General features: G+C 35.2%; 1 protein-coding gene across 2 annotated transcripts in view; it reads right to left on the reverse strand.

Annotated features, from left to right (window-relative positions):
• Window positions 1-1,062: 1,062 nt before the first annotated feature.
• Window positions 1,063-17,878, reverse strand: part of LOC144436426 (nipped-B-like protein) — a 42,385-nt gene continuing 25,569 nt past the window's right edge. For both annotated transcript variants that reach the window (XM_078125224.1, XM_078125225.1), the window contains 24 exons: window positions 17,429-17,531; window positions 17,107-17,205; window positions 16,544-16,690; window positions 15,822-15,956; window positions 14,906-15,061; window positions 14,177-14,242; window positions 11,899-12,007; window positions 10,958-11,100; window positions 10,406-10,546; window positions 9,722-9,815; window positions 9,207-9,358; window positions 8,586-8,783; window positions 8,292-8,358; window positions 8,071-8,125; window positions 7,639-7,774; window positions 7,144-7,254; window positions 6,298-6,504; window positions 5,759-5,905; window positions 5,228-5,411; window positions 4,562-4,676; window positions 3,876-4,050; window positions 3,209-3,595; window positions 2,808-2,879; window positions 1,063-2,270 (listed from right to left, as the gene is read on the reverse strand). In XM_078125224.1, coding sequence (XP_077981350.1) covers window positions 2,214-2,270; window positions 2,808-2,879; window positions 3,209-3,595; window positions 3,876-4,050; window positions 4,562-4,676; window positions 5,228-5,411; window positions 5,759-5,905; window positions 6,298-6,504; window positions 7,144-7,254; window positions 7,639-7,774; window positions 8,071-8,125; window positions 8,292-8,358; window positions 8,586-8,783; window positions 9,207-9,358; window positions 9,722-9,815; window positions 10,406-10,546; window positions 10,958-11,100; window positions 11,899-12,007; window positions 14,177-14,242; window positions 14,906-15,061; window positions 15,822-15,956; window positions 16,544-16,690; window positions 17,107-17,205; window positions 17,429-17,531 — 3,256 coding nt within the window. In that variant the 3' untranslated portion in view covers window positions 1,063-2,213. The remainder of the gene's footprint in view (window positions 2,271-2,807; window positions 2,880-3,208; window positions 3,596-3,875; window positions 4,051-4,561; window positions 4,677-5,227; window positions 5,412-5,758; window positions 5,906-6,297; window positions 6,505-7,143; window positions 7,255-7,638; window positions 7,775-8,070; window positions 8,126-8,291; window positions 8,359-8,585; window positions 8,784-9,206; window positions 9,359-9,721; window positions 9,816-10,405; window positions 10,547-10,957; window positions 11,101-11,898; window positions 12,008-14,176; window positions 14,243-14,905; window positions 15,062-15,821; window positions 15,957-16,543; window positions 16,691-17,106; window positions 17,206-17,428; window positions 17,532-17,878) is intronic.

Genomic DNA, 17,878 nt, shown 5'->3' on the forward strand with positions numbered 1-17,878 from the left:
AAAATGAAATCCATGTATGTATGTACCATTTGATTTTACACTGGAATATATTCTCATTATTACATGTACATGTATTTTTCTTATGTAAGCTGTGAATCCACATCATATTCCCATTGTAAACGTTTTATGTTTGTGCGAGTTACTATCGTATCATGGTTTATATATTTGATTTGTCAGCTAGGTAAACACTCTCAATCAACCTCTCACCTCCCTAATACCAAATTCACAATCCAAACTGAAGATATTTTGATGCAAAGGACTGAGGGATTATTTGTAGTCTGGGTGAACAAATACTAGATTATTTGTAGTTGTGGTAAAACCTAATTTGGGATGATTGGAAGGATAGCCTGTCCTACTGTAAGGGACTGGGTAACCAAGACTAGATCATTTGTAGGAATAGAAACAAGTCATTGAAAATGACATAGTCCCCGCTATGATTGGGTTTTAAGGAACTGGCAGTTTATGTTGCCATTTTCAAACCTGGTTAATGTTGTTTGGCCTCATATGGTTGTTTTTGATATCACTACTCTGTTCACACATGTCTGAGTTATGGCAACGAGTTATCACGACGAAAATGGATATGCACATGTATGTCATAGAACACTGTGCTAATACCAACTTTGAATGAGATCTGTTCAAGCATGTCTGAGTTATGGGTTTGGACATGGAAAATTCGCAAACAAAATGGCTGCCAGGTGGCCATATTGGATCGCATCATAAAACAAATTGACGTGCACGTGTATTCCATAGTATGTTGCCCCTGTACCAAGTTTGAAAAAAAATCGGTCCAGGAATCTCCAAGAAACGGCTCTGGATGGATGGACGGACGGACGGATGGAACCCAATCCATAAGTCCCCATCCGGACTTCGTCCGGCAGGGACTAACAAAGATAGCTTCTTTACAGCAGTGGGTGATTCAAGTTTATCAACAGCATGACACCACACTTCCCATACTACAGCATTCAAAATTGCAGGTTTCTAAATTCCATGCTGGAGCTCATTGGTAAGAGGGTGAGAAAATAATGGTAGGCTACAAGATTGTAAGGTCATGAACACAACAACTTTTAATGACCGAATTTCTTAAAACTTTGGCAGGTGTTTACATAAAAGTGGCAGAGTTCTCTGAGGACTGAAAAATGCCAAATAAGACGCCGTATAAACTGTATAAACATGTCTCTTAAAAACAGGAAGTTTTCTAACTACAACAAATTATTAAAGCAGATATTTGTATCTACAGCTACACACCTCTTCTTTGATAAAAATATCTTTTAGTTGAAGATTTTTTGTCTTTGTGAAATTACAAGGACAGCAAGTTCTTGCATTCAAAGATTTTCAACTTTTTTGTCTTCAATGTGTCACCATGTCTCAATAGATTGCATATTAACTTTGTTGAAAGAATCTTACTATTATATTACAAGAGACATAAATTAGTATTCTATTTTTGTATAATAAATAGTGAACTGCTAAACCTGTATATTACAGTCTATTCATTTTGCCCCCAAATTTTTTAGAACTTTAAATTTTTTTTTTTGATGAAAACTTTTTCTTTGAATGAAAACATATTCTGAATAGGCTTATTTTATTGTACATGTACAGCCTCACTACATAGTGGTTTTTCTTTAATTTTGTGTAAATTAACAGCATATTGGGGAAAAGGCAGTATGAAAAAACAAATTTTGCTGGATGCTGTCTGTGTGCACAATGTCTATGTACAGCATTAGGTCCTTAAACTGAATGAAAACTGTACAGATAATTGAATGCTGTATATCAGCTAAAAGAGGCGTACTTCATGACATAGTTCCATTATCTCTTCAAGCTTGAATAAAACATCCCAGCAGCAAAACAAGTACTGATGCCATTGTGTATTATGCAGGGTGATGTAATCAGCACATTGTTCAGACTGGCCAAGACAATACCAGTCCCTGATGAAGTAGTAAATAGAGATCTTCATACAGAAGCATCCCTACTTCTAGGAATGTATTTTGTGAGCAGAGAAAGAATCCTGTATCATGGTTTGTGGAAACAAATGCTTTGTGTTTGGACCACACACAGAGTCCAACTGAATGTGGATTGTTGAAGAGTCATCATCTCTCCCCTATTTTGTCAACAGTTGAGCTGAACAGCTGTACCACAAGCTTGAAGTCTATCAACTGCTACACAATATCCACACTACAGTAGTTTATTTATTCCACATTCCATGGCAATTCCACTGCTTACACTCTGAAGTCTGGATCACTTGAGTCACTATCATCAGTGATATCCAGGGAGAAGTGAGGACAAAGTTAAGGAAATCTAACAATGAATTGTTGAATGGTCTGAGAAGGGACGAAATGATTATTTACAAAAATAGTACTTGACTGTGTAAAAAGTGCCACAATGTAATAATGAACCTTTTATAGATGAACAATTACAGTATGAGAATTTATCTTAAATTTTTTTTTTTTTTAAGTTAAAAGGAAAACAACAAAATTGACACAAACCTTGTTTTATATATCATATATTTGTCTATATGACCAGATTAGCAAACATTAGATTTGGTGAGAAATTCTTTCACTTTACTTCTATCTTTCTTTGCCTCTTACCATAATTGGACAATTTGTTCTACTTGTAACATGTATAATTTTGACCTTGTAAATGTAAATTACGTAAATCTTAATATTACCGATATTCATAATTCAAAGTTATGCAATATAAGTTGTGGGGGCCAATTCTCATAATAATATTCCTACGAGTTTCTATCTATTCATTTTTTATTGTTATTATTTTATGTTTCTAGTAGCAATACATTCAAAAGAACAAAAGGATATTCTCTTTCTCTTCTTTTGTTTTGGTTTTCTCCGTCTTGCCTTTGGTTTAGGTTTCGCTCTATGTTTGACACCCTGCAATGAAAGAAAACGACATCATTTAGTGGTAAACTGACTGTTCCATTTTTTAGATATTTTTTCAAAACACCAAATATAGTTAATACAGCACCCATACAGCAACAGAAGATTATGGAATAGAAATTGACACTTCACAAGTTAAGATTTTTTGGAGGACATATGAAATTGAAATAACAGTTAGCAACATTCCCTATACATCTGCAATGAATCTTTAGCATGCATTCTGTTCTTCTTTCACTCGCACCGCACATGGCTGTGTTTTGTAATTATTATTATAAACAGTACTTATAATACTTCAGAATTTATTTCCTAGTGATTTTACTTACTGGTAAAGGTATAAGAGCAGCTTCTGAACCCACACTTGTTTCTATATTGCCACTGGCTGGAGTTGGAGGCATCAAACCACCATCAGTAGACTCCACATCATCTCGTCCAGTAATACTAACATCTTCCTTGCCTGTGTTACTGGCATCTTCTTTACCTGCCTCTTCTTTGGTTTCATTCACCCCTTCTTTACTGTCATTGACATGAGTCTGTTCTCCCCCACCATGTTCTTTCATGTCATGTCTCTCCAACACCACTGACACTTCTCTTGTGATTAGTTTAGAATTGGCAGCTTCTTGTCCTTGCCTGGGGGTTGTTTGTCCTGTTTGTCCTGCTTCTTCTATTTCATCATCTTCTGCTGGGTCTAAGACTTCCATCAGTTGTTTGAACTGTAACAGTGGGGAAATGACAAACTACATATTCAGCACAAGCATAGATCACGCTGATATTTGGAATCTTTTTTTTTGTTTTGTTCTAGTGTCGTTTTACTCTATCATGGGTACTCCCTGAATTTCACCTCCAATTTTGTGTTCAAGATTCGAGGATGTAAATTACCCCCCCCCCCCCCCCCCCCTTCAACTTTGGATAAGGTTCTCTGATATACTTGAGAATAGTAAGTTCAATGGATATACACAAAACACATACAATGAACAAATGAATACTACTTACATCTAAGTACTCATTGACGATATCTTTCTTGGCCTGATCTGAAAGGGGCGCTGATGGAATACCAACACACAAGTACTGAAGAGCTCTTGCTGGCTCAAATTTCACACCTTGCTTCCTGTTCAAAGCCTTATCATACACTTTCGCTGATTCTGTTGGCGAGTACCTATGTATTGTGCTGAAGATGACACAAAATACAAAATCGTTATTACACTTGACAAGCATGTTTACATGTAAAAGTAACAGATAAGTGCTCATCTTTTGATTCCACATTTCTATAAGCAGTAAAATAGCAGTGTGAGGCTTTGAATGTTAGCATTCACAGCCTGGAATCAGTGAAATTTCACCTGAAGAATCAGAGCAGAATCCTCGTAACGTTATTATTCAACATATGGTATGTGCATGATTACATGTATTGTCTCAGAACAGGAACTTGTTTGGTACACTATATTTCAATTTAGCAAAGGTTTTGTTTGAAGTGGCAATGTTCACTTAGGTCAGAATCGTCTAAGAATACCTTACAGCCGAAAACCTTTCATAAATTTGGAATTCACTTGTCACTTCTGGCAAGTGAAAAATGTATTGGCTCCTGTCCAAAACTGTGTTAAAAAGACAACCACTGATGTGTTTTAAGACTGACTGTGTGTAGCAAGTACACAATAAAGGCTTGCAAATAAATGTACACATACCTGTCCCTGAAACCATACATATCTTTGAGATGTTGTTTGAGAACGAGTAGTACCATACATGCTTGAGATGCTGCACAGCAGTCTAGTAGTGCAGATGGATCTTCAGGTATTCTAGCTGTACATCAGAAAATACAAAACAATGTAATCTTTAGCAACAATGTACTGTCTTCAAACAACTTCCTAATATACGAAATTATTGAACTGATATGACCTTTACTGTAGGATATAATAAATCATCTTTTCTATAATTCATTCAACCTTCACATGACTCCTCTCTCTCCTTTTCTACAAATTGTCTGAGAACAGTTTTTTTGCTTCTAAATTTGTGATATCCACATTTTCATCACTTTTGATGCTAGAAATAAGTCAATGCACTCATTATCATCACATAATCTGGCAACACATTTTTAATGTTATGAAAGTGACATCATGTGTTTCATCTTACACAAGTAATGCAGTTACAATTTGCCAACTTTTTCGACAGCCAGAAAAAATTTTGCCTCAAAAAATATAGGTTAGTCTTATTACCACTGTTAAAAACCTATTTACACATTGATAATTCATATCTTTCCTTTTGAACTCAATACTGTAATTCTTCGTCATATGTTATTAAATGGATGAAATTATACAAGGTGTTGGCTTTTTTACTTATACTATTGTACTCACACATTAGTATTTCCACATCTTCTTCATCCTCGTCTTCAAGCCTTATAACTGGGGGTGGTGGCGGCGGCAGAGGCTCCGGTGATTGATCCTCCCCACTGCTGGCCCTTGATGGAGGTCTACTGGAAGAACCATTGGTTGTAGGAGCTGTTGTATGTTCAGGTTGAATCTCTGCTTTGAATAAACACTACAGCAACAAAATAAAATACATAAGGTATTAATCAATGATCACCTACAGGATTCTGTATATAATATAACAAGAAATCACTTTGTATTCTAACTTTATAAGTGAATAAAGTACTTGAGATCTTGCTTTATAGCCATACAAATGATTATAACATGGACTTTGAGTTTGCTGCAAAGGAAATGTCTAAATGTGGCAGATAAGTTTTACAACCCACTGGCAGGGTAGAAAGTCTTTAAATTTCAATCATGTTACTTTGACCAAGCACAAGCAGTAAAAATCTTCCCTTACTTGGTTCTAGATTCCAAAATATACTCCATTGGAAGATGATACATTAGAAGGCATCTTACCTCTTTAAAAGACTGGAGCAAGTTGGCACCAGACACAGAAACTATTATTTCAATATGATGCATAATAAATAGAGGTTCATCTTGTACAAGGTAAGGGAAATAGGCAAGATTATCAGCCACATACACCAGTAAACTGAGTTCATTTTTCTGTAAGAAAAACAAGAAAAATATACACGTATCAACCTTGTTACGAAAAGGAAAATTGTCAAGGTTATCACCCACAAAAATAAGTAATTGGAGATAATTTTCCTGTAAGAGAAACATGGAAACACATGCCTGTCAACAATTTGTCATTTGAGTTCATTTTTTCGTATGACATACAATGAGAAAAAGTGTCTATCCAACAATTTGTCATGAACAGCACACAGACAATTAAATCTCCTCTCCATAAATGGCTTCTGTAAGAATTTTAGAAACATTCTTGTAGAGAATCCAACTTCCTGGAATGTAAATGCACTCTATATCATAGTATTCATGCAATTTTTGTTTGAAATTTATATAGAGTAATAAAACTGCATACTAATTTATTGATAACTTACCGACTGTTCGTCATATAAATTTAGAAGATTCAACAAGAGTGCTCTTCTATGTTGCCTGTTGGAACGGATCAAGGTGTATAGATGTGAACATAAACTACCAAAGCTTTCTCCTTCACGCTGCCCCCTCACAAGCACTTGACCTTCTGATTCTGTAGCTACGGTTTTCTGAAGACGGAAGGACATCTTGATACCAGCAAGAGCCTTCATCTGTCAGTGTGAATGATAACAGTTGTCATAAGACAATCTAAGTAAATGGAGCCACTATACACACCAATTTATATACAGTAAATGCTGACATCAGGGTAGACTGGCATCAGTCCATTGAGAGATTTTTCTCTCTCTCATATTCCAATGGTTTAAGTTTGTTATTCATTTTTAGTTCTGTACAGGAAAATATCCCAGATTTTTTTTTTTTTGTCCCAGGTTACTAGTAGTCTCTTAGGCATTCACCTGACTCTCTGCAATCACTCACTTAGATCACTATTTCACACAAAAGAACACATCTGTGTTTATAAATGTTTACATAAAGAGTGAAAAAAGAACAAATTTAACATCTGGGTTCTTCCAGGCCTTTGCAGAGTAGTGGGTTCTAACATCATGATAATATATCTTGCAACCATTCAAGACTCACATACTATGCTATTTTCCAATGACACTGCCATGTTTTTGAAGTGGAAAGGATAAAATGAACTTTCCCTCATTCATTCAATCATGTCTGGAAGTTCTGGACAATCAACATTTAGATACTTCATATTATCTGCATTAATCACTCATATACTCATATTTCGTTTCAGCACAAGCAAACATGTTATGCACATGTGAAGTGAAATACATTTATCAACTTACATGAATAAAGCCAGGGTACTTGCTGTCAATCTCTGAGAGTTGCTGGTCAGCTTTGACGCAGATATTATGTTCATGGTAATCTGTACCAATGGCAACTAGGTACGGCACACACTGAAATTTCAAGAAACCAACTGTTGGTTAACTTTACAAACGTATGAAGAGCACTTGAACTCTTACTTCTAGTAAGTCAAGATGGTATGACATCTAAAGTGAAATTCAATACATCCGGACTTGGGAAAGTCACTCTGAATTAGACTGCATGTCAGCAAGCATGACTCATAGCCTATTGTCTTGCAGTGTGCACTACCTGAGGTGAGAGCTAGACAACCTCCAGCTGGCACGTCTGTGGAAAAGAACTAGCAAGTCAACACTTCAGCCAAGGTTTACTTAACCCAATCAACACTCTGTTAGATGTATTCCCATGACTATACTTGACTTCAAGTCTTATCTAATAATGAAATTTCAGGACAAGGTTCAGAGGAGACATAATCTTACCTGTACTGGATGAACTAATCCTTGTCTAAGGATAAGGTGAACTACTTGTAAGGCACACATTCTGACTGAAGATTGTGTATGGAAGAATTCCTCCATTATTTGTTTTATAAAGATCTGCATAACGGAACTACTCATCCTGTCAATCAAACACAGTTTGAAAATGATAAATAACACAATACAGAACAGGAAATAGAACCTTAGTCATGTGTCATCAAGTACCCACGTCAGTGTTACATTGACCATACCTACAGAGTAAATACCTCTAAGGCAATATAAACTGGTAGCAAGGTCTCGTCAAAGTCATATCTAAAACATCTTCATTAATTTGGGAAGTTCCTTTGATAACCCTTGCATGCACAAAATAAGGCACTTTGACCATAATTACTGGGAGAGGATAAAACTTTAGACAAGTATTGCATCAACTGGACTTACCCTGAGTGAATGTCCCCCAATTCCTTCAAATCTTCCTGTTGTCGAACTTTTTTCCCTGCAAGAATTAAAAGAAACAAGTTGCCGTGAAAATGAGCAAATATCCAAAAACCCTGTATTCACACTGTATTAATTTATGTCTGCTTACCACTTCATTTAGAAGGACCTCATTTTATACATTTAGACATAAAAAAAAATACTTCAAAATAAAGACATTTACTTACATTCTGCATCAGCTTTCCTCATTCTTTCTTCTTCCTCTGTGAGATATGTGGTTAGATTTCTTAGCACCTATGAAGGAAGAAATTCATATATAAAGACTTTTCTATGTTTCATACTTTGAGACTAATAGGTTATGGTAGTCTGTAAGATACGGTGTGTTGTGCCACACCTATCAGCCAGCATCCAAATAGACTTGGGCAGATCATGGCTGAACAACACAATGTATCTTACAGTTTGAAGTTATGGCCGATTGGCAAACTTTCATGTCATTTACTGCTCTATAACGAGTAGTTTACCTGAATTTTGAGTTTGACTGATGCGTCTGGCTCATTGAGAGCATTATTGTAGAGCTCTTTGATTCTCCTGCCCAGCATACATTCTGAGTAGGTAACACAGAAGAATCCAAGACCTTGTAGAGCCTTCAACTGGATTTCTTCATCTTCATGGGCAACAAAGAAGAGAATGACATCGAGTACACGGTCCTTCACAGAGACCTGTCGGCAAAATTACAGATTTGTGTTCATTATAACATTTTATACTGTAAAGAATGACTTCAAGGAAAATGTCCTGCACAAGACACCTGTTGGAAAAGTATCAAACTTGCTGTATGTCAATGTTTTACATTACAGAGAATGACATCATAGTACATAGGCCTTGACAGAGACCTGGTGATAGAAGTACTGTCGAGCAATGCCAATCAATGATGAAAACATGAAATGGGGCTCGTTACCCTACCAACAATGTTGAATGACATGCATTTATCATGAGAAGGTGTATATCTGAAGTAATGTATACCTGTCACTGGTACTGGTAAGAAAAATTGGTTCTTAGGCTAACAGACACAGGTTACTTGGATATAAGTATTTTCAAACACACTAATATTGTACTTTCTTCTAAGGACAAAACTAATGACGTACCTTACTGGAAGCTTTGATGTCTTTCTCAAAGTTGAAATGCCTACAAAACAACCCGACTGTAAATAATGACCTCAGTAATGATGGTTTACTCGCAGCTAAGTCTACACCATCTGGATTCTGAGTAATTTCATTCTTTATCTTTGACAACACACCTGACAGGAAATCAAAGCCAAACATGATATTTTAGTACTCGTGTATTGTTTTGTATGTCCTCATACAAAACATTCACAATATTTATCAAATGAATTCAAATGATCCATTGGCCAGTGGCTCAATATTTGTAAATATCCAATAACTTTAATGATTTGCACTTCAACTGTCTTTTAAATCAAGTGACTGTGAATTTTGCGTCGGTGTCAGATTTATGCTGATGCAGTGCCAACGTCTCTATGGACATCTGAATGTAACATAAAATCTACAGTTTCATTCATTTCAGCCAAGCTTCTAGACTAATTAAGAACATGACCATGACGTTCTCTGGATGGTCACATATATTACTTAGTTAACGGACTTACCAAAGAACTTTTGAAAACAATCTTTCACCAGCTTGAAATTATGAGTTACATTATTAACTACTGATGCAAGACAGCTCACACAACTCTGCAGCACCTGAAAATAATCATGTCAGTCATCTTTAGAATCAAAATTCTGTAACTGTACCTGTAAATGGTATAATACTACTGTTCAAGATTATCTCTGAGTTTCAAGACATTTATTTTGCTTTGTACAAGTGTTGATACAAAGGTGTTCTTCTAATTTAAATGGGTTTTCTTTGTGTGTCTTCTTTTGCAGTTTTTTTTCCAATTCTAACTGTTATATTATATTTATGTAAAATTTCATGAAACATCCCAGAGGTATGAAACTAGTCACAAGTTCAAGTCTACTTTGTACTTGATTTACTGCAGCTACCAAGGGGTTCATATCATAATAGGTATGGTAACAGTGTTCTACTTAAAATCCTCTTTCTACCAACTTGTACTTAGTTGTGTACAAACAAATACACCCTGGGGAGAACGAGGATCCATTTACTGTAAAAATCTGTATCAAAATAGTGACCAAACACTGTTGAGCTCATTAGTTCATGTATATTAATGGCACTTCTTCAGGTATGGACACAATTTTCCAAGCTTTGAGCCACTCAACTGAATTCAAGCAGCATTTCAAGGAAAAAGTTGGTTCTTTCAATATATTACACTTACCATTTGACCATGTTTGATGATAAGCTTCATGAGATCTTCTTCAAGGGTCGCTAAGAACACCTCACTAGGATGGTCCATCAATGGCACCACTAATTCTAATGTCTTGGCTACATTGTACAAAACCAAGTAATCTCCTTGTGTCTAAAACATAAACACACACAATCAAAATAACAAAATTGAAATTCAGACTTACACTTTATTTTGACAGTCAAATTATCTGTGAAGAAATATGGATCTAAACACTTAAATAAGAAGCTCACTTTCCTTTCCTGCTTTGTTGTCAGGAATGTAGCTAATTTGTTAGTTCTGTGGAAAAGCTCAAAAGGTAGAAATATATTATACAATTCAACGAAGAATTACTAAAACTGTTTTGTAAAAATGTTGACAAATGAACATAGTTGCTTTGCCTAACATAGTTGCTTTGCTTTCCCTCTTGACTGTTTCTCACTCTTGAATGAGGCAACACAGTGTATCTCACACAACAAACAGAGCTACAATGAGGTCAAGGTTCAAAGTTCACTCAATTCAAGCTAGACAAACTATTCTACTTACACTGCATCTTGTACTGAGGTAGGGTTGTAGTGTTAAAGCATGTGGTACTAAGAGCTCTGGTCTGATCTTAGCAAACAAGAATAATGTCTGCATGCATGACACCAATCTGTTACTACTAGTTGCCTTGCCTTCTGCAGACAGTTCTGAAAAATAAATCATAAAACATGATAAACATGACTGCATTCTCATTCCAATTACAGATAAGAAATTTCCACAAATGTCCTTGATGTAATGATATACATACCAACAATGCACATGATTCGAAATTACTATTTCTGGAAATTAGAGTTGAATTTTCAGCTTTGTTATTTTCTTGACAGATCTATTACCAGACAACCAGCTTTGCTTGTCTTGTGATGTACAGTGGGTTTCATAGTAAAATTGACTATCACTTATCACAATGGTTAAATTCAAATGACCATTCTAAATTTCAAATTATATACATTGTAGTGTTCTCCCCATATAAAGTAACACGGCATGACACCCTACTAAACAGATTAAAACTGTACTCAATCATCACACTAAACTCTAATTTTCTGCAAAAATGGGATTATAATGCCACCAGTTCCAAGACTCAAACATTCTGATTTGTACCTGGCAAGAAGAAAGTGTGTTTCATATCTCTGATCCCCCCTTGTGAAAATATTCCAGTGTGAACACAGTATAGCATCAATACTAGGGCCCCTTAGTACTTTGATTGTATTGCCCAACACACGACCCTTGACTACGTACGTAACAACCAGTTTTGGTGCTTGTACGTCTATGATACAGATACAGATAGCAAATCATTTATGTAGTCCTGATGCATAAATGTATATGAAATTCCATTACAGATAATTATTCCTTCAAAATATATTGGTAAGTCTACAGGACTATTTCTTGACAGTTATCCACCACTTCCAGTATTGAACAATGTCAGGCTGAATACAAAGAGGGCTTACCAGCTGCTTTTTCTTCTAAGCGTAGGACATTTTCCACAAGGCAGTCAACGATCTGTTCGCAAGCCCTGAACACAGGTTTATTGTAATTATCATTCTCTGTTCTAACAAGCTGTAATAAAAACATGATACATCTCATTAGACTGGATAATATGGAGTTACTGCCATCATGTATCACCTACAAGATTTTAGCCAGAGTATGATTTATAAATTTCAATGCTTAGCCACCAGAGTACAACTTGTCCATTTCATTGTTTAGCCAGAGTATGACTTATGAATTTCATTGCTTAGCCAGAGTACAACTTATAAATTTCATTGCTTAGCTAGAGTACAACTTGTCCATTTCACTGCTTACTAAGACTTTTAAGACTGTCATAAGTATCAAAATATGCATCAACAAAGTTCAATCATTAGTCTGTGTTATCTGCAGTAATGGAGTACAAAAAAACGTCTTAATTTCAGACTAGTTTTGCAGGTAAGCCGACTTATTCTAGGATGCCATAAAGCATAACATACATAAACTGTATTGGCAAACAAACCTAAAGGGCAAAAGTAGGTTAACAAAAGTCTACATCACAATATTTTGGTCTCTTTTTTATGATACTTTATCAATTCCTTTTTCTTATGCACGCAAGTCATTTCTTTGTAGGCTTGTTTCTGGCTAAAACTTTGATGAAAGATGGCTTACGAATGTTGATTATACACTATGAAGCGACAGTTTTATTTAATTTCATTTGGATAAGTGAACAGAATACAAACACATAAGAATACCAGAGGTTCAAAAAAGCTGAACAGAACATTACAAGGTATGTCGTCACTTTAGGTGTGAGGAACAGATTTACCCACTATCCATTACTCTAGTAATACAAAAGCTATACTACAGAACAGAGACTGAAATAGGACCTTAAATCCTGAGCAAAGTCTTTATTCTGTATACCTCCAATGTTATCTTATCATATCTTTAACTTGCCTTGTACCATACTCAACTACGTTAGAGCCCTTGTGCGACTTAATGCCCACTCACCTGTAGATTAAATGACCCATGTCTGAGCATAAGCCCACCTCACATTGGAATGGAACTCTTTTTGGCTAATGAAAATATTAGCTGACATTCTTGATGAAAATATTAGCCAGCATCCTTTATGACAGTGTGTTTTGTTAACTTGTCACAGGTGAAAAGGCTTACGGCTCTACGGCAGTTGAGTAAAGTAATCACCATAGAAGTCAAAACAAACATTAAATTCTAAACAAATGAAGTTCAAATACAATATTTGAATTCCCATTTATACAAAATACAAACATGAAGTATACATGTACAATATTTTTTTCATGACATTACCACTTTTAAGATTGCGAAGCTAATAGCTCTGTTCACAACAGTTGAGATTTTTTTGTATGAAAAAACATGTGTTACACACTCTTAGGATTGGACATAATATACATCATCATTGCCATCATTGCCATAATGTCACATTACGTCCAATCCAAAGAGTAAGTGAATTAAAGGCCCATGATTTACTCCCAGGTCCTCACATAAGTGCACTCTTATCAGCAGAATCATAAGAATTTGATAGGATCATTCTCTTGTTCAAGAAATGCTATTTCTATACCTCTGCCAAACAACGGTTAGTCAATCCAACATGGGCCTTTAACTTCAATCTTTTATAACACAATATTGTATAAGAAAATGTTACTACTATAGACCACTTACAATTACAAAGATCTTGGAAAGGAAAACAATTAGTACATATATTTCAAATCAAATATGGTGACAGTTGAACAAGAAGATTGCAATCTGACCCGATCATCTCAAACCAAAGTGTTTGACTTGACAGCTTGCAGTTAATCACACACTGCAATAAGAATACTTGCAGATAAGGTTTGGGCCATGGAGACTTATTTATGTATTGATTTATCTACTTACCACCCTTTATATAAACCCACAATACCTTTACATCATAAAGTAATAAATACTGACCTCAGTAAAAAATAAAACTCTTTATATAAACTATAAAACTTGTATATGCATTCCTTTGTAATCCCTTAAATCAAGTATTAATCTATCTATGTTTTGGAAGGGATTTGCTAATTTTAACTCTTCCCTAAATATGAATTGGTCACCAGATGCCATCAATATGTTGTCTCTTAGACCTCAAAGTGCAGTGGTTTTCTTTTTTCTTTTCAAACTACAATAAGGAAATTATAAAGGGATGCATATACACAACCTCCTTAAGAACCAAAATGAAAATAAAACCTAGCCATTTGCAGGGCTTGCACTTGCCTTCCTGTTACCTGCTCTACCTCCATCAAGAGCTGATTCGGATTTACCATCTGGCAGCACTAATGACTGTAATAAATTTTATACCAGCGGGTTATCCTTTCACCATTCTAAATAACTATCCTTGTTTTTTTTCTATCATTTTTGTCTTTTGTTAAACAGTTAATTTTATATGTATTTTTCATGTGCATATGATATTAAGTTAAAAGCAGCATGTTCCAAAAGCTATTACTTCCATTATTTTGAATCACTTACATAGAATTATCATCATGCTTTTTGTAAGCAGTGTGCACACAAATCAAACAGAATCACAATTTCATATTCAAATGACAGATGTGCATAGAATGCATTTCTCAAAAAAATAATTGGATGAACTGTTTTTTCAAAGTTTTAGTGATTTTAGATGAATATGAAATGCAGAGAGATAGAGAGAGATAGTTATGCCAAAGAACACAGATCTAGAAGACAAGTACATGTGTTTTTAGAGACAGTTTAGAAAATGAATTGTATTAGTTTGTTTATTTTTGTGACTTGAAACCTACACACAACTAACTATCCAAAGAGAGTAAGTACCAGCCTGATGTGATAGGGTTCAAATGATTACTGTTATGGTTAGCAAAGGTTTCTGTAGTTGTTATGACTGAATGCAAGCCCTGCAGAGGAGAGCTAGAAGAGAATGTTTGACGTGAGGTTATGATGGGGTGAAAAAAAAGATGCACATTAAATACTTACATTGCACAGTAGTTGTTCAAACCATTCATATCCAGTTTCTTTGCATGCTGCTACAACATCTGTAATGTGATGAACTCTTCTGAGAACTCCACTTGCAGTATCAGACCCACGTAATGGAGTAAACCACATCTTCTGGAATGTGTCGTTGACTAGTTTCTACAGACAGATAGCAAGATACAGAAAGATTAGGGTGTGACTGCAGTAAAATGTTTGCAAAAACAATCAAATTTCAATGGTCTTCAAATTTTAACTATCTAAACTGATACACATACAACTGACAATAACAAATCTCTATACATGTGCTCACACAATGGCAACACAGTTTTATAGTCTACAGTTACTACAACAAAACACATACTAATGCAGCAATAAGAAGGAACACTGAAGACATGATAGCTCATCAATTTTCAGACATCAATATTTACCTATTATATAGAATCTGATTTGTAACCATAGACATCAGTTTGGCTAGATTTGAATACTGTGATGTTTACATTGAACAAAAACTTCCAATAGGGAACTTGCAAACCCACCATGTTGAATATTGCATCATGGGAAATGTGATAATAAATACTAATCAATTACTACAATTAGTATTGTAAACAATGTTGATACATTGTTTGTAACCACAAATAATCAATTCATATTTACCATCACCATTGTGAGGTTTATTTTATTGGTAGCTCAAGATTAGATGTTATGATAATCACAGATAATCCCATAGTCCTTTGTGTCTGAACATGCTCAGTCTGGATTGCAAGTTCCCTATTGTATAGCAAACTTTGAATTCATAAAACTTGTGTTTTGTAAATACCTTAGTTCATGACAAAATCTCTGAATTGTTAAAAAGTTCACATGGGAAGATGTTATGTGTTCTCCTGAAAATGTCATACTTGTTGAAGAATAATTAACTCACCTTTATTCCTTCTTCATCATTAACTCTACGGATCATTTTAACACACATTTCTGGCACCTTTGGGAAGTCTGGAATTTCTATACAAATATCCCTGAGTATTTTAATAACACGTTTGCGAACACTAATACCAGTATCCTAGACAACACAAAAGAATAAAACATTTTTTTAAAGAATATCCCTCCCTATTATAGATATGACTACATGTTTGTTTGACTCAGTCATTTCTGTTCAGAAATTTTACAAAATATTCACATTAATTTGGTTTTTATATATAGCACTTTCCCACTCAGTCTCGGTGCTCAAAGCGCTTTACAATTATTACCCCTGGCTCGGATCTATCACAACAGCCCTTTGTAGTTCCTCAACTCCCTGAGGAGCATACGGTAATACTTAAGCTTTCAGTATAAATGTGAAACTGCTTGTTAGGATTTTCAGAGTGAGGCTCATCGAGATTTAAGAACACAAATTATCAACACTGAAAAAAATCACAACATATGTTATTTAGCAAACTGATTCTTCTTTTTTAACCAGCAACTAATGAATGTTACTAGTGGTAAACAATACCCTCCAAAACATGTAGTTTTGGCATGGACTGTTTCTTTTAATGTGTTCAGACTCAACTTATCCCCTGAACTTGTGAAGAAGAGAAAATATCTTTACAGAAACACATAATTTCAATACTGTTTGACACTAAAAAATATGAAGGATGTGCAAAAGCTTACCAGTATCCTTTCTATTAACATGTTATAATACTGAGGAATCAGTTCTGGTCTTTTGAGCACAAACTTGCCAACTAGTTCTACAGCAGCTTCTCGCACACTTGTTGAATGATCCATGAATCGGCCATGGACTCCATGTTCCATATCATGCTATTGAATACAAAATAGAACTGGTGGTTAGTTTCATTTTATGGCAGATTAGACAGAGACAAGCCATTTTGTATCATCAGTATTTGTGTGTTGTAAGTAGCAGATCACAATGCTTCCATAATAAGGGCTATCAGTTGAAATAAAGTCAGCTACATCTATATAGATTTGTGACATGTGCCCTGCCTATTCCATAGTATTACTATTCATGAGCAGGTACATGAATATTAATTAGGGGTTGGGTTACTCATTATCCTTGGCTTGTAATTTTTAGTGTACCACATATAGCAATAAAGAATGTAGTGTTTTGAGTATACTCTATGACTCTTGCTATCTTTCCTTACCCACTACGCCACACACTGGTCACCTCGATACCAAGACCAGGATTAAGAACTTGATATGTTTATAAGATTACTTACCCTGGCAAGCATACTTGGATCAGCTTCCACTACTTGTGTAAGACACCTTACTGCCTTTGTTCTGACTGCTACTGCCTGCTCACTAAGTACTCTTAAAATCTAGAGTGGAAAAAGATGATATGTTGTTTTTATTAAGAATGCATTCTTTGAACATAAGCTACTTTATCTTTTAACTTTCAAAACAGAAAGTTGTCTCTACCATCTGTGTTGCACCATCTTATGATGGTGTACAAAAACAATAAATGACAATCTCATTGTGGTTACCCTGATAGATGGTTCATTAAGACAAACCCCAATTCCAATGCTGATAATAGTGACTTACCTGGCCAAGATAAATATCAAAACTCTGTGAAAATGGCCGATTTGAGGTTAGATACCTGGCAACCAAGCAGGCATTCTCATATGTAAGTTTACTGTGTGATTGTCTGGAATGAATAAGAAAGAAGATGATTTATTACTAGATTGTAAGCTACGACAGTTTGGACGTTGCTTTGCTGGTATTGCAGTCCAGGCCACTGAGGTGGGGTGGGGTGGGGTGGGGTGGGGTGTATGTCCCAAATTTTCAACCTGCAAATCAACATACAAGCTATGTAATGCAGAATAGAGTCCTGACTTCCTCAATGTGTCAATTAATCTATGAAAACACGATTTTACATGATTTTTTTTTTTTGCATTAAAATGAATACTTCAACATATGGCATGCTATAAATATTACTGTTTACTTATTTGCATCTTCTACAGATGTAGTCTGTAAAACTAAATTTGAATGTGA

Source organism: Glandiceps talaboti, chromosome 6, assembly GCF_964340395.1.
Source record: "Glandiceps talaboti chromosome 6, keGlaTala1.1, whole genome shotgun sequence".
In the NCBI taxonomy this organism is placed as follows: Eukaryota; Metazoa; Hemichordata; class Enteropneusta; family Spengelidae; genus Glandiceps; species Glandiceps talaboti.